Here is a 17263-nt window from a genome sequence, read left to right as displayed (position 1 = left end):
GTTTGGTTTTCGATCCGGTCTCTTGACTGAAACTGCAACATTAAGTTTAAAGTAAACTGTAAAATACTATAAGGACCGTAAAATACCTATTTATGCATGTTTTCTCGATCAAAGAAGCCAAGATGGCCTAGTGATTAGAACGCATGAATCTTAACCGATGATCGTGGGTTCAAGCCCGGCCAAGCATCACTGAATTTTCAAGTGCTTAATTTGTGATTATAATTCATCTCGTGCTTGACGGTGAAGGAAAAACATCGTGAGGGAACCTGATGAGCATGTGTCTAATTTCATTGAAATTATGCCACATGTGTATTCTACCAACCCGCATTGAAGCAACATGGTGGAATAAGCTCCAAACCTTCTCCTCAAAAGGGAGAGGGGGAGAGGAGGCCTTAGCCCAGCAGTGGGATATTAACAGGTAATTACTACTCTCGATCTGTCGTAGACATTTAATTTGGTTGCCTATGATATCCTTTGGACAAAGCTGGAACAGACTGACAGATCCTTGGTTCACAGGGTGCGGGCCATCTCAAACAAAATTCTAATCATGGATAGTAACAGACTAGATTGTATATTTATAAAATACTGTTGTAAAGTTTCAGCTGGACCAGTAAATTTTATAAGTAGTAGATAGTAGTGTTTATTTTATTTTGTTTGTAATTTTGTATATGAGTCTTGTTACTTGAATAAATAAATTATTATTATTACTTTTTGGTGTATAATAAATAATAATTTTGCGATAAATATGATGAGTACCGACTCATACGGTATTTACCCAGACGGGCTTACAAAAAGCCACATCACCAAGTATCATCATCATCAGCCGAAAGACGTCCACTGCTGGACAAAGGCCTCCCCCAAGGATTTCCACGTTGGCCGATCTTGCGCTGCCCGCATCCAACGGCTTCCCGCGACTCGTTCTAAGTCGTCGGTCCACCTTGTAGGGGGCCTGCCCACGCTGCGTCTTCCGGTTCGTGGTCGCCACTCGAGAACCTTTCTGCCCCAGCGGCCGTCGGTTCTGCGAGCAATGTGCCCCGCCCACTGCCACTTCAATTTAGCAATTCTTCACAAGTATATAAAAACTTAACACCACAAAAAGTAGATGTTACCTTATAATCTTTTGCAAACCACAAATATACGTATTATTTAAATTCAAATGAATAAAAAAACATTAAACAGCCATCCATTAAAAACTCATTACAACTTTACGTAATAAAAACCTAAAGTAATATCAAGTAATTGCTTAAAAGCCTAACAATATTTGAGTTGGTATAAAAAAATTGTGACTACGAAGAGGACTTTATTATAAAACTGTTTTCATTTTCAATAAAAAGACCAACCCTTACTTACAAGAATGTTACATTTCGTTACCGAGACAAAGTCTTTTAATCTTTAATCAAAATTTTCCAATTACATCAGAGAAAGGTAATAAATATTAGAAAGGTAATAAATATAACAAAAACGTTGTTCCATAATATCCTTTTTTTTCATCGTAATAATGTAATTGATACTTTCTTAATTTTCATGTCATATCATACATCTGTATTATTTATTAAATCTGAAAGACGTTTTTTATTTAAATTCGTTACCATAGTCAGTGGTGTTCGTATTTGAATGTTGTATTCTACATTCCGAACCGGTGGTAGCTTTACATTTAATTTAATAATGTATACATGACAATTCAAGTGCCCTTATAAGCCTACTGAATAAATAATCGTTTGGTTTGATTTAAATAATTGTTATAATCAGTCACGCGAAGACGCTTGCTGATTGTAGACGCGTTATTGTCGGATTGCAAAACCGGTTTAATCACCACTGCGCTCGACACCGCGTCGTAACGTTGTTTACAATGTTGAGTGTTTTGTTCGAGTATAATGGATAAATATGACTACTAATGGATCCATATACAGGTTGAGACGGAACATATAATGCAAATTGATAGGAGTGATAACTTTGAGTATTCAGGGGAAGATGGAGAGATTAGGAACCGTGAGATGCATGACAACGATAGAAGACCAAATAAAAGAAACAAGGAGGCTAATAGAGAAGAAGTTTGGTTTACCGTACAAGGAAAGGTAAAAGGTTTGCTCGTGACAGGGACTTTAATGACTGGGAAAGAATACCAGAGGACCAGATTGAAGTTTGCATTACATCCACTGAACTAATTCCAAAACAATTTAAACTGGCTAAGATTTTGAAATCAGAGAACATACAGAATGTTGTTCGTGTTAAATACATAAACTCATTTAAAGTGTTGATTCAGTTTGACAAAGAAGATAGTGCTGAGAAATTAATAATTAACAAATTCTTTAATGAAAATGAATATAGGACATATAAAACTATGGAAATAAATCTAATTTAAATGAAATTTTAGAAAGTTTATATAGTAGTATACCAATTATGGGAGTAAAGAGGTTAAAACGCAGAAATAGCTCGGATGGAAGATGGGAAAATAGCGAGGCTATGAGAATATGTTTTAAAGGGTCATCGTTACCATCAAAAATTAAGATGTTCGACACCACAGTAATAGTAACACCCTATGTATTCCCTGTTACGCAATGTTCTCGATGCTGGAGATACGGACATACGATAAAAATTTGTCCATCTAACAAAATTTTTAGCCCGAAATGTGGTGACAACCATCTAAATTGTGAGCGATCTTCATTTATTTGTAATAACTGTGGCGGTAATCACATGGCTATGACCAGAATATGCCCAATTTATATTAAAGAAAAACGAGTTCGAGAGCTAATGGCAGAATTTAATTGTACATACAAAAAGGCACTAACTATTTATGTTCCACCCAGCCCCCCTCCAGCACCTGTTATTTCACGTCAAGCATTTCCAACAATTAATAAAGCTAACGATTCGTCTACAGTTAATGGTTTAAAAGAATCTACCGTAGATGAAAATCTCACAAGATCATACGCTGAAGTCAACAAAAACAAAATTAAACCAAATTTTTTACCAAAAAAGAAAAAACTAAGGAAGGCCGGAAAAGCAAACGTCGATAACGATGATAATATAGAAATAATGGAATTTAACAATTTGGTGACAGTGGAAGATAGATATTCAGAAACAGAAACAGTACGCAGTGAAGAACAAGGATATGGAAAAAAAGGGAATACATACAAAGATGAGCGAGGATTTGTTGAATGGAAATCAGTACTAAAAATGCTAAAAAATAAAATATTAAATAGTGGTTTGACGTGGGAAGAAAAGATTAAAGAATGCTTAAGTATAATTTATGAAGCTGTATTATCGACTATAGTGAGATTAATATCGGAGTGGCCATGTTTAAAATTCTTAAGCCAATATGGATAGGAACAATATTCCACCATCTATAAACATACTCAAATGGAATGCTGAAAGTCTACGACCAAAGATACCAGAATTCGAACTAATATTAAATCAGGAAAAAATCCATATTGCCTTAATCAGTGAGACTTGGTTAGATCCGGACAGCTTTTGTCATTTAAGTGGGTATAATATTTTTAGATCAGATCGCAGAGACGGATTTGGAGGTGTAGCTATAATAACACATTGGTCTATAAAAGCTCAACAAAAATATTTGAATATTTCGAACTCAGGAATTGAATATACATATGTTAAAATATTTAATTGCGGTGACATTGAAAATATAGTATCTATATATTGCCCCCCAACAGTTAACATCTCTTTTCAAGACTGGAATGGATTTTTTTCTAAGTTTAATAACAAGAATAATTGCAGGAGATTTTAATGGGCATCATCGTTATTGGTCCAGGAAACATGATATACGATGCTGTCAGATTTTTGATGCACTATTAGAGAGTAATTGTATTTCTCTGAATAATGGCAGTGACACTCGCATACAAATAGTCAATGGTCTGGTTCAAAGAACAACTCCTGATATATCATTAGTATCTGAAGACATAGCTATTAAATTAACGTGGAATGTTTTGAATGAAAGCCTAGGAAGTGACCATTTAATGATAAAGATTAAACTAGACATAAACTTAGGCTACACAGTTAGGAAGCGAAGAAATTTTAAAAAAGCAAATTCGACATTATATATATAAGTCATCAAAAAGCCCCTTCTTGAGTATTCAATTCCTAGCAACAATCAACTTGCATATAACAAGTTCATACATACATACATAGACATAGCCATAGTCAATGCAGCTGCAGAAGAAGCAATTCCATACACGAAAATTTTTGAAAATTCAGCAAGATCTAGTAATTTTAAGCCAAAGCCTTTTTGGTCACAACATATTTCGTCGTCAGTGGCTTAGAGAGACGCTTAGCCTTAGCAGAATTTAGAAGAAATCTCACTCCTAACAATCTTAATAGTCTGCAAGAAAAGATAGGACAGACACAAAAAGATACTAGACGTGGTAGATACAAATCATGGCAGAATTTTTGTGATAATATTAATGAGGAAACTTCATATTGTGAGATGTGGATTCGTATGAAATGGATCAAGGGCTACGAATCCACTCAGAATGTTATAGATAACGAAATTGCAGAAAGTTTACTACGAAGTTTAGCACCAGATTTTGTATCACCGAATCGCCCAATATTTAAGTCCGATAATGTGAAGCTTAAAACTCCGGTTACGGTACAGGAATTAAATAATTGTTTGAAACGATCAGATACAGCACCAGGGCAAGACGGCATAGTTTATTCAATGATTTATAATTTGCCCCATTCTGGTAAGAATATACTTTATATAACCAGTTTTTATCAGAAAGTTTCATCCCTAAGCAATGGAGGAAAGTTACAATAGTTCCTGTACCGAAACAATATATATATATATATATATATATATATATATATATATATATATATGTCGCAATCGTATCATCTCTGGAACGCTGGCGCCATCTGTCGGCGCTCGACGGAGTCAATGATTCACCGGCTGAGCGGCGCATACGACACTTCTTGTGCAGCGGCCAGTGCGGTCGAATATTGAAACCGACGCGCGTTCCTAGATATAGTGCTGAGTGATTGAACATTATAAACGAGTTCATTTATCTACTGTGTTTCGTTGCTCCAACATTACCCATCGACGCCCGCAACTTAGAATTTAGAAACTATGGACCGTACTAATGAAGCTGAGACTCATCCTGCGTCATATAATTCAAATAAAATAGTCAATGTGGCGGCAAACGATATTCAAAATGCGTTAGATGTATTTACTCAACGAAAAACCAAAGTTTGCATCTTTAGTAAATGCAGGTCTAGAAGTAACACGGCAATCCAACTGTTAAACAATAATTTTTGTTTACAAGAAGTCGATAGTGTTAAATATTTGGGAATGTGTTTAGATAGAAGCTTAAAATGGGGTAGGCACATTAATGAAATTAGAGACTAAACTCTTAAATTTTTAAATATTTTTAAAGTGTTTGCTGGTAGTAAATGGGGGATTCATCCAATACACCTACGTCGACTTTATATTTCAATTATCCGTAGCAGACTTGATTATGGTAGTTTCTTATACGATATCGGACTAAATAGTCACCTAAGTAAATTGGACAAAGTAAAAAATCAGTCAATGCGAGTTATTGGCGGCTTTATCAGAACCACACCAATACATGTCATGGAGAGTGAATTATATATACAACCTCTAAATATCCGAAGGAAATATCTTGCCAGTAAGTTTGTGCTAAAGTCTAGGTCTGTCGAAAATAACGTAACTGTAAATGTTTTAAAAGATCTAAACGATATGTGTAGTAATTATTACTGGAGAAATAAAAAACTTCCTCTGCTCGTTACAGTCTACAGAAATTCATGCCATTATTCTGTTATATCAAATAAAAAATTACTATGTCATTCTCTCCATACATGGGTCAGTGGTATAGACTTATCTAATAATATATTTCCAGTAGTAGAAGGAATAGCGATGTCAAAAACACTGTGTAAGAAATCAGACATGTTAAGTAGCTGTCGGACACTTCTAGATAACAAATATAAGTCGTTTTACAAAATTTTTACCGACGGATCCAAGGATACATTCGGTTCAGGTACAGCAATCTTTGACTCTCAGGCAGATATAAGAATTAAATTTAAAATTAAGGCAGATATATCTATAATGCATAGTGAGCTGATTGCAATTTCGGAATCATTGTCATATGCGTCATCTTGTACCGGAAGTCAGGTTGTTATACTGTCTGATTCAAAGAGCGCCCTTTTTCATTTGGCTCGGTTAACCTCGACCTTTCGAGGATACCCGGTAGCCTATGATATTTTAGAGTCCATATGCAATAGACAAAGTGCAAATAAAACAATAATTATCCAGTGGATACCTTCACATATTGGAATCATGGGCAACGAGGAAGCTGACAAAGCAGCAAAACAAGCTATTCATGACGGAATTCCTTATCAGTGCATACCGTGCAGTGACGGAGAAAGAATACATTTCACTGCCCCTCTCTTTCCCATGGGTGTCGTAAGAGGCGACTAAGGGATATCTGAGCGACCATCTGCTCATCTGGTGGTAGGATGCTAACATCCGCCTGGCTTGTTACCACCGTACGCATGGTGAAAAACTCGTGAAGTGGCTTGCAGCCGCGTTTCGAGGTCAGCCAGCGTACAGCAAGAGCCCGAGCGAGTATTGCCGCGATGGGTGTTGGTCCAATTGGAGACGGCTGTTGAACCAATGCCGGGGGAAACTGTATTGACCTGCCGGACAGGGAGACCCGAAGAAACGGCTGTTCCGCTGGCCGCCCGTGGCATAGTACAGGGGCCCGAGCGTGCCTCACCAGCTCGTGAAGCTGCCCCACCAGGCCACGCATAATCTCGGGGTGGACCGTCGTGCCGGTTGGTGACCGGTAGGTGGGGTCCCGGCGGCCACTTCCGGGGGGGTTCGGGGGCCCTTCCGTCCGGCGGGTCAGTGTATTTTCCCTTTTGGCAACCACTTGGGGAAACACGCCTCCACGCTTTGCCCATCCCTATCGTGGCAATACATCGCTCGCTTCACGTCTCTTTTCCATTCTATTTTTCCCAAATGGCGCAACAAAACAGAAATAACGGTCGTACAGTGGTGCACACCCCCACCATACCCTCGCTGTTTGAGGTCGAGTTCTCTAACATCCGAGGACTCCACACTAACCTCAACGCTGTCCACCACCATCTCGAGACAGCACGGCCAGCAATGTTGTTTCTCACGGAGACACAAATACTCCGTCCTGCCGATACCAGCTACCTTAATTATCCCGGCTACACGCTTGAAGAATCCTTCAAAGCGAAAGCCGCAGTATGCTTGTTCGTCAGGACGGATGTTTGCTGTCACCGACTGCGCTGCTTGGAGGACCCCTCCTTCTCCATGTTGGTGGTACGTGTGGACCTGGTTCGTCAGAGCCGAGTCTACGTGTGCCTCTACAGATCCCACAATGGTGACTTGGAGACAAGCCGATTATTTGACCATCTTAGTCGGGTGGCAGATGCTGCGCAAGAGCAATTTCCTAACGTGGAATTGGTGTTTTTGGGGGATTTTAATGCTCACCACGAATCCTGGTTGAAATCCCTCAAAACTGACCATGCTGGAAGAACTGCTCATGCTTTTGCTCTCACACATGACTTGACCCAACTGGTTGATCAGCCCACCAGGATCCCAGACATTGATGGGCAAGCACCTTCTCTACTGGACCTTCTGCTGACTTCTCACCCGGTGGAATATCAGGTTGTGGTTCAGGCTCCTCTTGGCTCTTCGGATCACAGCCTTATTTCTACCAGAGTGCCACAGGCCAAGCTGCCGCCACTAGCGGTATGCAAACGTCGCGTTTGGCACTATAAGTCGGCGGATTGGGACGGTATGCGCGATTACTATGCGTCGGTCCCTTGGAAGGAACGTTGCTTCAGTGGGAATGACCCGACAGCTAGTGCCGCTGCTGTTGCTGGCGAGATCATGCTGGGAATGGAATACTACATTCCTAGCTCAGATCTCGTCAGTAGGAGTACGCGTAACCGTTGGTTCACTCGTGAATGTGCCGATGCTGTATCAGCTAAGCAGGCGGCATATCGCAAGTGGATCAACGGCTGCATTAGCGGGGCATCTAACATTGACTCACTGAAAGCAAACTATAATAAAAATTCCAAGTCCTGTAGAAAGGCATACACGAGAGCGGATGCACAGCGCATTGTACAGATTGGTCATGACCTTGTTTCGCATCCTAGGGGCTCCCGTAGCTTCTGGCGTCTGACCAAGTCTGTGCAAAACAATTTCTGCCAACCTTCGCTGCCACCGCTCAGAAATCCGGACGGATCGCTAGCTCACAGTCCGCAAGAGCAAGCTGATCTCCTGGCTAAACTCTTTGCCGACAACTCTGTGATCGATGATTGTAGTGCACTGCCACCTACAATACCTGCATGTGGCCATACGATGCCTGACATTAAAATCAGGCAACGTGATGTGCGTGCGGAGCTGCAATCACTTGATGTACGGAAAGCTAGCGGTCCCGATGGAATACCAGCCATAGTACTGAAGAAGTGCGCAGCGGAGCTGTCTCCTGTGTTAACGCGCCTGTTCCAACTTTCTCTCTCTTCGGGAAGTGTGCCGGAGGCTTGGAGAAGAGCTAATGTGCAAGCGGTTCCCAAAAAAGGGGATCGGTCTGACCCGGCAAATTATCGGCCAATAGCTATCACCTCAGTACTTTGTAAGGTGATGGAACGGATTTTAAACAACCAACTGATCCATTACCTAGAAGATCACTCTTTAATTAATGATCGTCAATACGGGTTTCGACCAAAACGGTCCACAGGTGATCTTCTAGCGTACGTAACGCACCTCTGGGGTGAAGCTATCGACAAGCATGGAGAATCGTTGGTTGTCAGCCTCGATATCTCCAAGGCTTTCGACAGGGTCTGGCACAGAAGTCTTCTCTCCAAGCTGCCGGCATATGGTCTGCCTGCTCAGCTATGCACCTGGATTGCCAGCTTCCTACACAAGCGTAGCCTTCGTGTTTTAGTTGATGGTTGCGCTTCACAATTCTATGTAGTGAATGCTGGGGTCCCCCAGGGATCTGTGCTATCTCCCACACTCTTTCTTTTGCATATCAATGATATGCTCTATCTTGGGAACATACATTGCTATGCAGACGATAGTACAGTGCATGGTGGATACCACGGACGCGCAGTGGCTGGGCGAGCGGAAATTGAGGAGAGGCGGAGGAATCTTGTCATTGAACTCGATAGGACGTTAGAGCTCATCGCCAAATGGGGCTCTGATAATCTTGTTGAGTTTAATGCCAAGAAAACACAGGTATGCGCTCTCACGGCGAAAAAGTCAACATTTTCCCCTCTTCCCTCCCTCTGTGGTACTCCGCTGGTGATGCAAAGCAAAATCGCCATGCTGGGGATTGACGTTCGCTGCGACCTTAGTCCAAGGGATTACATCGAGGCTGTTATAAAAACAGCTTCACGGAAACTCGGAGTTCTGAACAAGGTGCGGCGATTTTTCACGCCACAACAACTGTGCCTGCTGTACAAAACACAGGTACGGTCTTGCGTGGAATATTGCTCGCACCTTTGGGATGGCTCCGCTAAGTACCTACTTGAGGCCTTGGACCGGTTGCAGCGACGTGCCGTACGCATTATTGGCGACGTAAAGGTCACAAACACCCTTGAACCTTTACAATTGCGTCGTGAGATAGCAGCACTGAGCGCTTTCTATCGACTGTATCACGGCGAGTGCTCTGAGGAATTATTCTCTCTAATTCCTGCTTCCCCCTTCCTTCTTAAGTCCACGCGAGCTGGTTGTCGATGTCACCGCCTAACTGTGACATCAATTCCATCGCGAACAAAGAAATTTGGCAACTCCTTTCTTTGTCGCACTTCCAAAAAATGGAATTCCTTACCAGCTCACGTGTTCCCCTCCTCTTACAACCCGGGTTCCTTCAAACGAGGCGTGAAGAGGCATCTTGCGGGCCGGCAAGGCGAAGGCGGCTAGTGCAGAACGTTTTTCCCGTCTGTACTGGCCGTCGTCGCGTTTGGACTCTACTACCACTTACCATCAGGTGGAGTAGAGTCATTTGCCCTCCCGGCGAATATAAAAAAAAAAAAAAAAAACCTTTACATAGTGAAATTTTAAATAAATTCAAGAAAACATGTAAACAAAACTGGCAGGAATATTTTGATGAACGATCGCGACATAAAGGTATATGGTATAAGACAATTGTATGTGAACTTACTCATTGCCCATGGTTTCAAAAAATTAAAAGTAGCAAAAAAAATATTGTGTTATTTATGAGACTTCGTTCCGGTCATATTTCGTCAAGCAAATTTAATTTTATGATGGGCAAAACCAACACCTATAAATGCGTACAATGTAACTGCATGGATGATGTTTATCACCGATTGATGGAATGTGCGCGGAATGCGTCGTTCCGGCCCCGTTTATTAAAATCATATAATGTGGGTATATGTAATAGTTGGCTTGCGGTACCATCATCAAACGAAGCTAAGCTATTATTGAAAATATATATATAAAATGCTTGCTCATTTTCAATAATACCTTATATAGAAAAGAAAAGATGATGGATGTATTATATTATTGAAGTAATGTTAAGTTAATTAGGTGTTAAGTTGTTTTGATTTAGTATAATTATTATGTGTTTTGCTTGTAGGGGGGTGACACAGTCAATCCGATGACTAAACTCCCAGGTAAAATAAAGGAAAAAATAATAATAATTGTTATAATCTTCTTCCTAATACACAACAATAATGTTTATATGTTCTTCCTACTTGAGTTCCTAACTATTGCGATTGTGGTGGAAGGATGGTAGGATGTTTTGTGAACGCGAGTGAAGGATCTAGCTCAAAAAAACCAATTATATTTTTTGTCCTTCAATATACGCTTAGCAAAATTTCAGACTTCACCCGCGCGTTCCTTACACGCTCTCTTACAACGACCGGTATGGTATTTAATTATTTCGCGTTGCACATATATACAAATTATTGTGAAGACTATGGTATAGTTATTTTATTTACAATATGATTTTTAATTTAAAGCGCTGTCAAATTTCTCTCATCTCCAACACCCCAGCGATTGCAGCGATTGCAAGCGACTGATTTAAAAAACAAATATGTGTATGAAGTATGGGTGACATATGACTGAAAATTAGGTTTTTAGTGGACAAAAAATATAGTAAGCTCTAAAAAAACTATTTACTGTTATAAAAATAAAACGAAAGAGCTTACAAAATCCCCAGTAACAGTGACATATACACTATATATAATAATAATCCAATTTTTGTCACAATAATTTACAGCATTACGAGTATAAATCATAAAAATGTAAAGATGAGAGAATATTCGTGTGTTTTTCTAACGAGAAATTTTTATACTTTGAAAATATAATGTAGTTTACATACAATATAATATTTTTAACCTAAAACTAAGTTTACCCAGATCAAATAAATGATTAGCAATTATGCTTTATACTTAAGATTATCATGTTCTATGGACCATCTCGCTTCACTCATCAATTCATCAAGCAATTTATATACTCGTATATAAGTATTGAAAGCGACATTCACTTTACACTTTACATAATTTTCTTTATTTATATGTATTATATAATTTGCTAGATATATCAGTATGGGAATGTAAACAAGGCAATATTATTTACATTTAATCATCTTTTTATTAATATTACCTTTATTGTGATTTTTTTAAATCAAATCTAAGAAGTTTCCTGTCTTCTTTGAGATTTGTTATTTCATCTTAATGCATTGCCTTCAATTAGAAGTGTGTTATTATAATTTTATTTAATTTCACAACGTATACTGTCTTATAACTATAACGTCGATATATATATAAATAAATGAGATGATTTATTTGTAATGCCTAATTGAAAAATTTACCAAACCAATATATACAAAACTTATACCAGAAGTTGCGGCGCGTTTTGGGGAAGTTTTTAGTAAATAATATTATTACATAAGTAGCTAGAACTTCGTAGTTAGTTTCCATACATTTAAAATGACTATTGACGTGACTATATATATATATATATATATATATATATATATATATATATATATATGTTTTTATTTTTTATTTTAGCCTACTGCGCGTGTTATAAAATTGTATTAACTTTTATTATTTAAGGAATTTTATCTTCTTTTACCTTTTACTGCACTGAATGTAACGTTTGTGTTGGCGTCATATGTACAAGGCGTAGACTGAAAAGCAGCCTAGCTGAGATTACGACCTTTTCACCAAATTATCAAATATCATATTGTTAACTCTTTTGTATGGATTTGTTACTTAATTTTGTTTTTTTTTTTCTTTTGGTGAATATTATTATTATTATTATTATTACATATCAATAGAGTTGCAATTAACAAGTTGATTGATGTATTTGTTTTTTTCAAAGACACATGTATTTTTCTTGAACGTCTGCCGCAATATGTCGCCAAGTGAATGTTAATGACGCTTCCACCGCTCTCGCATTTTAATATTCTCATAAATCGTTTGTAGCTTCAGTGTTTCATTAGCTCTTTTGTGTACGTGACTTTTAACGATGAATTAACATTTATAATACTACTAAGAATAATTAAAAGTCTTCTAAAACTTGATTTATTTTATACTCCATTCGAATCGTAAAAAGAAGAAGAAGCTTTACTTATTCTATGCAATTAAGTAATAGTATGCACTAAAATGATTAATATATCTTAATTTATAATATACTATTCCACTGAACTACTTATATCCACATTTTACTTCCAAAGTTCCAATAGCAACTTTGCTGACATTTAAAATGCTATATTTTTGAGAATTCGTAATGAATATATGTTATATATAGATAATTAAAAATTCAGATAAAGATATAGCGTCAATGCGATATCAAAGTTGTTTAATTTTTTTAACACTTCCTGTGGTTAGAATAGGCTATACGAACTGTACTACACTATGTATTGTCACCAACACCGATATAGTACAGTACAGTAACAGTCTGTGAAAATAATACTTTTTTTTTGAGGAGAAGGTTTCGGAGCTTATTCCACCACGCTGCTCCAATGCGGGTTGGTGGAATACACATGTGACAGAATTTCAGTGAAATTAGACACATGCTGGTTTCCTCATGACGTTTTCCTTCACCGTCAAGCATGAGATGAATTATAATCACAAATTATGCACATGAAAATTAAGTGGTGCTTGCCCGGGTTTGAACCCATGATCATCGGTTAAGATTCACGCATTCTTACCACTAGACCATATCGGCTCCAAAACACCGATATACGTGCCTGCAATATGAAATTCAAGCTATTACATTATTTGACCCACACATCATAACAGTTGCTGTAAAATAAAGTTAAAATAACTCCTGGTCAACCAAAATTGGGTATCTAGCAGTAAATTATAATATCTGATTTACCTGTAATAGTTTTCGGAGAGGCAAGTTTTAATAAGATAAACTGGAAATAGAGCCTCGGAGCTCAACGTTTAAGTAATATTGTTACCGCCGAAGAATTTTTCTTGAAAACATCCGACGAACAAAAGGAAACTTACCGTGTTCCAAACTCGCTCTAATGTCATTTTTAATCCCTTAATTAAAAGTTTTCCCGTGTAAAAACTCGGACGGCCGTGGGCTGTTTTTCATTTTATTTCATATTTTCCCCGCTGTAACGGAAAGTTAATTGGTTCAACTCAACTCAAAGTTGTAATTTGTTTTGCCCTCTTCCCAGTACATCTGTTTATTATGCAATCTGTTGTTTATGGTTCGGTTATTATCATGGCATTTCGAGCGTAAAACTAAACATTTACATACACCTACGATGGATCTTCATAAAGTCATCTATTTTCAATATTAAACTAACATTATTTTGCAATTGTATTTATTCTTACTTTCATTATTTTAAAATGAAACATCTATTGACATGCCTCGGGCAAGAGCGACTTCTATGCCGTGACGGCAAACCACATGAACCTCCCTTATACCATCATCTCGCTCTCCACCACCGCTCTTTATTCCCTGCGTGTGTGGTGCGTAAACTATTTACTTTCTTACTTTAGATAATTACAATAATAAGAAATATATTTATTATTAGCAGTTTTATTGGTTAGTTTTCCTTAACTATTAATTGTTTTAAAAACCATCAATATATTACTACGAATATACAACTACTAACTAAGAATATACTACTACTACACGTAATTAAATATTTATTTAAAAAAATCGTTTGACTCGATAGTCTAGTGGCTAGTTTATAAGGCTTCAGATCTCGAGGTCGTTGGTTCATCGAAAAGTTATTGGATTTATACTAATAATTTCGCAATAGCTCGGACTATGGAAGTTGGAAGTATTTTCACTCCCATGCCTCGGATATCACGTAAAGCGGCGCCTGAACGCTTACAAATTCGCCATCCCATTGGATTATAAGAAAGATGGACAGAAAGCTCTTGTATTACGCACACACTTGTGCATTATATAATACCAATATTTAATGCTAATCTCTTTTGTGGATGGACATCATAATTAAAAATTATTCTTACGTTAAGTAATTATTGCAATTATATTATTAAAGTTACATCTAAACCTGTTATAAAAGACAAAACCACCTACATTAATAAATTTAATAAAAAGCACCTAAAAAGAAAATGGATTGATAATTTATAACTGCAACATAGAAGATAATTAATTTACAGCTCAATGTAGAACATTCCAGAAATAAGATAGTCTTTTAACATGATTACTCCGGGCGGGCCGGTCTAGATAATAGGATGACAGAAACTAGATTTACAACTCGAATGTAGTTAACTTATTAATACTTTTTAAATTGTTAACTAAAGAAAAGTATAATGATTAAATAATTTAAGTAGCTTTTCAGAATTAATTAAAAATAGGATTTGGCATATGACATATTTCAAAACATAAGAGCCGAGATGGCCCAGTAGTAACACATGAATCTTAACCAAAAATTGGGAGTTCAAACGTAAGCGAGAACTACTTGATTTTCACGTACTTGACTCGTGTTTGTTTAGAATACATCTCATCATTGACGCTCAAGGAAAACACTTGACGGATAAAAATCTGCCCAAGAAGAAAAAGACAACAGCACCACCTAGCTCATCAAACTAGAACTAAGAACTATCCAGGTGACCGCAGAAGTACAAAAAGAAACCTTCAAAATTGATGAAGCTTTGTTTGAAGGTTGAGTGAGCCAGTGTTATTACATATAAAATGGACGAAATATCTTAGATCCCATTGTTGGCGGTGCTTTGTGATATAAGAACTGTTTTATACAGTGTCATTGTCTATGCACTAAGATGGCCTTCTAAGTGTCGTTATTTCATAAAATATATTAAAAAGAAGTCGCAATATATGTTCAAAATTACTTAGTGATATCCAAATCAGCATAAATACCTGGTTGAAGGAGCATCGGTCTTGACAATGTAACTCCTGCACGATTTGATGCTTTGCAGCGGAGTACTGCGCTGTTGCCTCCTCCTCCCGCGTCGACCAGCGACCGCCGCGCTCCTACCACTAGCCGACCATCGCAAAGAACATGTCTGTGAAAAAAATATAATGTTAAAATTATGTACAAATAGAATCTTTAATAATAGTCTCCAACATTTGTATACGTTAATTATAGTCACTATGTTTTTAATATCATTATTAAAAAATATATATAATGAAGTATTATTTCTGTTACTTCAAGCCGATGCCTTTCATAACATTGTATAATGTTGTTCTGAATGCGGTTTCTTAAGCAAATAAATTGTATTTTTTTTTCAATCAAACAAAGAAATATTTTTTTTACATACATAACATTAATGAAATCGCAAGATATCGACTGTGAACATCAGTATTTTGATTCAAACATTAATTCAAGATAGTAGTCCTTTGACCAGTAACGACTGTTCTCGTTAGAATGGTATTGATTTCAAAGTTACCAAACTGTCGTTAAGTCTTGAAACGATGTTTAAATGGTACTTCTTAATTAGCCCTTTCCTTTATATTAAATAGTAAAATAAAGCTTTGTCTCAATTTATATAACTTCTACAGAATATGTATACCAGATGCTTGCATGTGTGTATGTAATTTATTGAAAAATGCGAGAATAGAGCGAACTGTTTCAGTTACTACTATTAAATAGCCCAGTCCTCGTCCACCCTCTGGTAAAAAACTGAGTCTTTCTGAAACTTGTTGAGCACATCTCGATAGATAACGAAAGAGAAATCGCAATATTAAATAATAACAATAATTTGACACTTACGGATTATTTAGTAATAAATTTGTTTATTTATTTATTTATTTTTTTGAGATAGTTCAACCTAACTCGATGCTATTAGTCAACTCCGTGTGAGAAGCCCTGGACATCGGTCGGTTAGTATTCTTTGGAGTGCTTGCAGGCGATGACGTGCGACTGATGTGAAGGTGGAACCAAAGTCACTCTTGATATATCTTTCTATGGCACTCAATGAGTGATATGAATATCTTTTTCAGGTAATAGGCCTGTCTCCTTTCAATTATGAGACTATTGTATTCTTTTAGGAGGCGGTAGAGCGTCAAATTTGTTTTTTTTAAACGTTCTTCGGTTCATTTCTTATTTTATCTCTCGTTACACGATACAGTATTTGTTGTCATTAATATTCGAAGTTAACACATGACATATAAAACTTATTTAAATAACAGGCCATTATCTTAATACTCGTATCTCTAGAAGCATAAATCTTTGACCGTTTAGGGGTTTACTAAGATAAGGGTCATCGCGATCAAACAATATATATGACGGCGCGTTGATAATTTCAGTAGGATATTTACGTAGTAATCATAGTCTGTTCAATTTTAATTTTCTGATAATTATTGAGATTTTTTGTTATAACATTTTTTTTTATGACAGTTAGTTATTTGTGATAGAATAATCATTTTAAGAGCGGGTAATCCCGAATAGGGTAGTGCGTCGTAAAACGTGCTGACAGCTGATTATTCACTTGTCACCGTCACACGAGGCAGACATTTTCTAACCTATTGGCTTTCAATCCAAGTTAATCAAACTAACCGTATTTTATTTTTTGTAATTGTACTGGGAAATTAAATAACAGTGTACTAAACAATTAAAACGTGTATATATATATATAATATCCGACTTATATATATATATATATATATATATATATATATATATATATATATATATAAGTCGGAACTTCAGAAGGGCTTTTAAAATGATCTTGGCTGTTATCCTCCATGGTGGGCGTGATAATGGCGGAATATCCGAAATAAAGACACGTTTTAATTGTTTAGTACACTGTTGTTAAATTTCCTAGTACATAT

At 37.1% G+C, this 17263-nt stretch overlaps 1 protein-coding gene across 1 annotated transcript in view; it reads right to left on the bottom strand.

The window, feature by feature from the left end:
- The window catches only part of LOC126770750 (cell adhesion molecule Dscam2-like), a 56641-nt gene that overhangs the window by 25698 nt on the left and 13680 nt on the right, over positions 1–17263 (bottom strand). Inside the window, exon 3 of the mRNA XM_050490286.1 lies at positions 15350–15495. Coding sequence (XP_050346243.1) covers positions 15350–15495 — 146 coding nt within the window. The remainder of the gene's footprint in view (positions 1–15349; positions 15496–17263) is intronic.

This window comes from Nymphalis io, chromosome 9, assembly GCF_905147045.1.
Source record: "Nymphalis io chromosome 9, ilAglIoxx1.1, whole genome shotgun sequence".
Classification (NCBI taxonomy): Eukaryota; Metazoa; Arthropoda; class Insecta; order Lepidoptera; family Nymphalidae; genus Nymphalis; species Nymphalis io.
This window is presented reverse-complemented; position numbering and strand designations above follow the sequence as displayed.